The sequence below is a fragment of the Nicotiana attenuata genome, chromosome 5 (genome assembly GCF_001879085.1).
Source record: "Nicotiana attenuata strain UT chromosome 5, NIATTr2, whole genome shotgun sequence".
Classification (NCBI taxonomy): Eukaryota; Viridiplantae; Streptophyta; class Magnoliopsida; order Solanales; family Solanaceae; genus Nicotiana; species Nicotiana attenuata.
In genome coordinates, this window is record NC_031993.1 from 21,495,008 (window position 1) to 21,501,598 (window position 6,591).

General features: G+C 35.9%; 2 protein-coding genes across 2 annotated transcripts; one reads left to right on the forward strand and one right to left on the reverse strand.

The window, feature by feature from the left end:
• LOC109226034 (fructose-1,6-bisphosphatase, chloroplastic-like) lies at positions 1,878 to 2,585 on the reverse strand. The gene is made up of 2 exons (XM_019390841.1): positions 2,299 to 2,585; positions 1,878 to 2,169 (listed from the first exon to the last, which is right to left on the reverse strand). Exons 1-2 carry the CDS (start codon positions 2,583 to 2,585, stop codon positions 1,878 to 1,880), a joined length of 579 nt encoding a protein of 192 aa, XP_019246386.1.
• LOC109226035 lies at positions 3,305 to 5,572 on the forward strand. The gene is made up of 9 exons (XM_019390842.1): positions 3,305 to 3,336; positions 3,385 to 3,404; positions 3,916 to 4,098; positions 4,181 to 4,419; positions 4,491 to 4,694; positions 4,789 to 4,875; positions 4,949 to 5,065; positions 5,173 to 5,448; positions 5,513 to 5,572. The coding sequence occupies exons 1-9, from the start codon at positions 3,305 to 3,307 to the stop codon at positions 5,570 to 5,572; spliced, it is 1,218 nt and encodes a 405-aa protein (XP_019246387.1).

Consider the following 6,591-nt stretch of genomic DNA (forward strand, 5'->3'; position numbering starts at 1 on the left):
AGCAGAGGTATTTTTGGCAGAAGAGTATTTGATTGTTTGTTCAAGATACCTACATGACAATGTGAAGACAAGATTCAGTAGATACCCAATTGTAGATGATGAGTGCCCTCAACATTTGTCATCTATATTCCCTGTTATAGGACATCCAATTGGAAGTAAGAAGAAAAATACTTTTCTCATGGATCCACAGTTATGTTATGAAGCACATCGATATGCTCTGTTCAATACTGGAGATGAACAAGTGGAAAAGTTTATCGAGTAAGATAAATTATATAACACTTATACTATACTTCATTTTTTAGTGATATAATTGATCTTGAAATATTCGTGATTGCAGGGAACATAAGAATTTAATTGATAATCGCAGTAGATCAAATGCATGGGAAAGAGCAAGAAATAATAGTCGGGAATTCAACAATTGGTTTGCTGAGAAAGTTAAAGTATTGAAGTGCCCGATTATGTAAGATGGCTAGCTAAAGGGCCTAATGCGATCGCCAAAAGATATACTGCATATTTCATTAATGGATACCGATTTCATACCGTAGAACGAGATTCTCGATGCAAGACTCAAAACAGTGAAGTGACTTTATCAGCAACAACCGATAGCTTTGCTAGCTCTAGGGACCAAAATCCCATCGATGGTGAGGTTATCTATTATGGAGCTATTCAGGATATCATTGAGATTGATTATTGGGGTTGTTTTAGTGTTGTACTATTTAGTTGCAACTGGTTTCGTAATGAAATAGATGATTATGGGTTAACTCGTGTGTACTTTAAGAAATTATGTAGTACAGATGACCCTTTTGTGTTAGCATCATAAGTTTATTAAGTTTTTTATGTGGAGGATCCTGTTGAGAAAGATGTTTATTATGCAAGGAATAAAGTCCCTGTTGATTTATATGATTTAGAGGAAGAGAATTGCCCCAATATTGAAGACGCATTTTGGAGGGAGCCTAATGATGATATTGGTTCCTTAAGCGGATTAGTTGATGTTGACGTTGGATGCTCAAGAAACGATGTACCCGCTGATGTCGTTGATATTCCATCTAATGCACAACATTCAAATGATACAATTATAGAACCATTGGAAGAGGAGAATGAGTTTGATGATACTGATTGGGATTGGATGGAATCAGATGATTAAAGAAGAAACTTCTTATATTCTTTTAAATATATTCTGTTTAGAGTGAGTAATAATATTTTCTATCAATATTTTAGAATTACTCCTGTTTATATAATTTTAATTATTTTTATATAATATTTCTTGTCGGAATGCATAACCATTGCCATTTCTCTTGAATATTGTCTCTGTACTATCAAACACGCAAATAAACGCTAACATGCAAAAGACAAATCCTTCCTCAGTAGATATTTCACCCCTTTAATGTTTTGATACAAATATAAGTTGCACGTATTGTTTCTATGTTTTAACCTTAACTATATGTCGTATCGATAACTGGAGTATATGGGCTGATTATTTACATTTTCAGGTGGATAGAATCATCCCAGGGACTTTACCATCATCGGCAACAAGATTATAGGCTTATCTAGGTGTAAAGCAACAGCAATTGAGGAATCATCCCAGGACTTTACATTTTCTGTTTAGCTGCCTCATTTATCTCATCTAGGTGTAAGGGCTCGACAGGCGAGTTTACATACTCCTTCATGATTGTAATGCATTAGTAGTTTCTCTGTTTTGTCCTTATTGTTCTATGGTTATTGAACCTTCTTTTTTCAGGTTAGAGGCATCATCAACTGGTGTTAAGTTAACTTCCTCTTTAGCAGAGAAAGGCACTGGTACTTCCCAAAATAAACATCTCTCAGTTACTACTTCATCTTTGGTGTCTCTGATGTGTAGGTCCATATTGTATCTATCACTAAACCATATTGTCACCAATGAAACATACGATATGAGCTATTTTTAGAAGTTCCCTTATGGAAGGTACGAGAGAATATGTAGGCAGTCCAGTTAGTACCGTGGTAGTATCTTCAAGATCGACAAGGCAAGCATCATTTCCGAATATAGAGCCAGTAGATACAGCAGCATCAGTATTTGATGATCCGTCAAGAGGATCAAACACGACAATATAGTTCCCATAGTAACTCTCCTCTACTGCTACTGGTACATCTTCTTCCTCTGACGCTATAATCCCTGTTCGACCACTTGACCTTAGACAATTAAAGAATACCTGTTATTAGGGAGCGGTTTACCCCTCAATAGGCCTATTCGGCACAAATTCCAATTAGTCGAGTTAGTGGAATTTAAATACTGGATGGTTAAAAAAAGAAGCAAAATACAAGAATGTGTTTGGAACCTCGTTAGAGACAATATCAAGCTTCTTTTGGTCCTCTCCTTGAACATTAACAACACCTTGACCTCCAGTAAGTTTTGAAATGCCAGCTCTTTGAACCAGAGAAGCAATCTGCTTACAAGCCATAGAAATACTTGAAATAACAATAGTAAGTTCAGAATCAATAACCCCATCTTGTTCGTGCATCAACAACCAGCTAGTCAATGTCTGCAGCTTATATCCATTCTGATTCTTAGTTTTTATAGCCTCTGCTGCACTACTCTTAATGACCATGCACCTCACTCCTCCATATCCATAGCTTCTTTTTATGCTGTTTTTGGTGCACAAAAAATAAAGTCTTTTTGTGTAGAGAACATAGTTGAAAAAGAGATAGGCAAGAAATGGAATGAAAGCTAGAGAAGCTAATGTTTGAAGTTGGCATTGTGGTAGTTGAAACTGCCATTGGTAATTTTGCTTTACTTTTGATTTTTGCCTAAGTGATTTGTGATCACAAAAATTTCTTTCTCATCCTTTACTACAACAACTATCTCCCAAGTCAAAAGTAATACTACTGTACGTAACTACGTATGTATATTGGATATTTATTTTGTCTATATTTTGTTTCATTTCTCACTAGTTAAAGTTACAATTATTAATCGAACTAAAAGACTTACAGCTTCAAAGTAAGCCCTTTACTGATTTATCTTTGGTGGCATAGCTGTTTTATCTCTTCTATTCATCTTCTTCATCATACCAAAGACAAAAGGGCTTACTTGGAAGAGATTGAGGCCACATATCTCTAGAATTCCCTTCTTTAGAACAGATTGGGTTAGTTCGTTTTTCGTACTCGAATTTGTCTCCTTGTCACAATACCTGGGGCAATAAAGTTGTTTGTAAATGCTCCTACACCAATATACGAAATGGAGGGCTTGTTTTTAGCCTAGTTGTGTATTACATCATAAATGTATTATTGTCATCAATAATGGGTCACTATTTTGTACAAAAGGAGAAATATGGCTTGTTCTGAACCTTGCATGTCTAACAGGTTTGGCGAAGAAGTTTGGAATCTGAAATCGATTTTTTGATTTGGCAGCTTTCAGGAATTTCTATCAGGTTGGTAGCATCTTAATTCTATACCAGGAATTATATAATTCCAACTCCAGCATCTAAATAGATGTCACCTCCAACTGTTCAAGCATGATGTAGAAGCATGTTCTATTCTTTCTTTAGTAAATTGAAACTATTATTTTTATGTAAAAGGCTGATTGATTACAGAAAAGATCAAGGTAACATAGACTTGTGAGGTGTATACAATGCATTATTGTTAATGCTTTGATAACTTATTTCTTATTTAATTTTCTGATTTTAACAGGAATTTGAATAGTCATGAGTCAGGAAGGGCACTCAAGTAAAAACAAAAAGGCTAAAAATTGCATTACAGCCGGATCACTTGCATCTTTGCTGAACCAAAAGGTTTCATTGTTGAAAACAAAAAGAATTGTTCAAGCTACAAGGACAAATGACAAGCATCAGCTGAATTCAATTGAAAAACAACTTCCGCAATTAGGAGCTCAAGTGCAAGAATAATTGTTGCAACTTCCTCTGCCTTCTGCTTCTCCTCCAGCACAAATTGTACATGAGCAAGTGCAACAAAAGTCGCTGAACTCTACCTCTCTTGCATCACAAGCATTACGTGAACAATTGCAGCAAAAGTCACTGGATTCCACCACTTGTACTTCACAAACGGTACATGAACAATTTGAGGATTCTTCCAATCATGAAACAAACAAACAATCCGAGGAACAAGGCAAGAACATATAAATTTTATTCTGTTAAATTAACAAATAATATTGACTTTTGGTGATTATTCTTACTTAATATTAATGCAGGTCCTTCTGCCGAAAAAAGAAAAAGAGTAAAAACTTTGATGCCAAGTGTTCATGGTAGGAAAGAGCGCAAGCTAATTGTGGTAAACGAGAATAATCAACCCATAGGTCCTACTGATGATGTTGTAGCAGAGTTGGGTAGCTTCCTCGGCACATTGGCAAGGAATGCGGCCTTTTGTCCTCTTAATGTGTTTAATTGGAGGAAACTTCAAACAAAAGAAGATATGTGGAAATATATCAAGGTTTGAAGTTCGCAATATTCTGTGTAGATATTTCATATTTTTACACTAACCTAACTGTACCTAATTTGTAGGGAAAATATGGCATTCCTGATGCTTCAAAAAAGTGGGTTTTTGAATCAATTCAAAATGCTTGGAGAAAGTATAAGAATCAATTGTTTAGCGACCATTATAAACCCTATGAGAATGACGAGCTTCGAATGGAGAAAAGGTCGGTTGATGTTCCTGAATCTCAATTTAGGGATCTTCTTAATTATTGGAACTCTGATGCCTACAATGTAAAACTAAGTACTGTCCCATGATTTGCTGAGAATGTCTGGTTTATGTTTAATTAGAAATCACTTAACTCTGTATTCATTGGCTGATTTGCAGAAATCGTCCCAAACCAATACCGAGAATCACAAAAAGTTGAAATATCCACACACTGCTGGCAAAAGAAGTTTTGCTCGAATATGCAAGGTTTGATATTTTCTTTCTTATTATTATTTTAAATATGAACTTATTAACTTTATACCACTTTTTATATAATCAGGAAAAAAAGAAAGAAACTTCTGAGCCTCTATCAAGCAAGGACATCTTTGTGGCCACAAGAAAAAGAAAACCTGATCGAGTTTACAAGGCCTCGTACGCGGATACTCTTAATAAAATTGTACGAGTTATTAATTTAAATTTTTTTGTTATCATTTGTCTGTTCTTAGTTATTGACTCGGTGTTATATACTTTCTGATTTAACAATGACTCAATTTGGTCTTGTAGGCTGAAATGGAAAGAATACAACCAACACAAGAAAGTGAAGATGGCACTCAATCAGTTGATGCATTTGCATCAGTCATGGCACCTGAGCATCCAGGTCGCCTAATGTTGTATGGGTGTGGGGTTACCAAGACTTCCTTAAAAAGAAAAGTGGGAGATTTGGGACCCTCTACTGATGAGGTAATGCAGCAAAAATTGGAGGAAATGGAAGAAAGGATGCAGCAAAGATTGCAGGAAAAGTTCAATGCACAAAAAGATGCCGTGGAACTACAAGTTGCAGTTAAAATTATTTCACAACTTAAGCATCTGAATCCAGATTTACGGGTTGATCCCAGCATGCTAGGTTTCAATGCTCGTTCGCCTGGAGAAGCTTCCTCTACTCAACAAGCTGCTGTGCAACTAATAAATCGCCTATCTACTGGGAGTAATAATCAAGGTCAGTACGTCTATCTTTGTTTGTTTCTTGCTTTCTTCTTCTCCTCCTTCTGCTTCTTTTTTGAAGTTTCACTTAAACTTATTCGGCTTAGCTATAACCTTTGATAAAGAGAATAATTGGCTTATAATATCAACACATGTTGCTTCCTCACACATGTTGCTTCCTCTTTATCTTGGTTTTCTGTACAAAGCCATCTATTGATTGGCAAAAGCAACATCTATTGTGTGGCTGGCTGGTTTTTGTATATTTGTTTCAATTGATTACCATTTGCTTTTTTTTTCTATTCTTTCTAAATCCTCATAGTAGACTCTCTAGATTGAAGGCTTCTGTCAACTAGCTATAGTTGAGCTTCTGTCAACTCTTCTCTCGTTTTTCCTTTGTTACATTGGTCCCAAGAAAGATTTATAAGGGGATTCTCAATCTGCAGATCGAGCAGCGGGCAAGATAAATAACAAAAGGTTTAATTCTGCTGTTGTGAAATGAAAAGTAATACTCACTCCATAAGTTTGTCGACACATGTATCAACAGTCAAATAGTAATGGGGAATGGTTTACTTTGACAGCAGCAACCGAGAAGCTGTCACCTGCACAGATTACACCAGAACTGATATAACTAGGACAAAACCTTGAGCATGTAAAAGAAGTGGGTAAACAAAAGTATATCTAACACTCAATACGCAGCTTGCCATAGGCATTGAATGATTTCATCTCATCTGTGACCTTGACAAGGTCAACAGCTGGCTGCTCCCTAGTAATAGCCTGGCTCACAGTTCTTTATTCCATGCTCATTGCTTCCTTTTCTGCTATTAAAGAAGTATGAACTACATGCATTTTCGTTGAGAAGTGCTGACTGCTTATTCATCTATGTCATTCACATCAGAGGAAGGCACCACGATGTGATTTTGCTTAATGTTAAACCATTTTGATAGTTCAACTTCCATTTATATACCCTGTGGATCATATAGTGAAAATAGGTTGGGCTCTTGC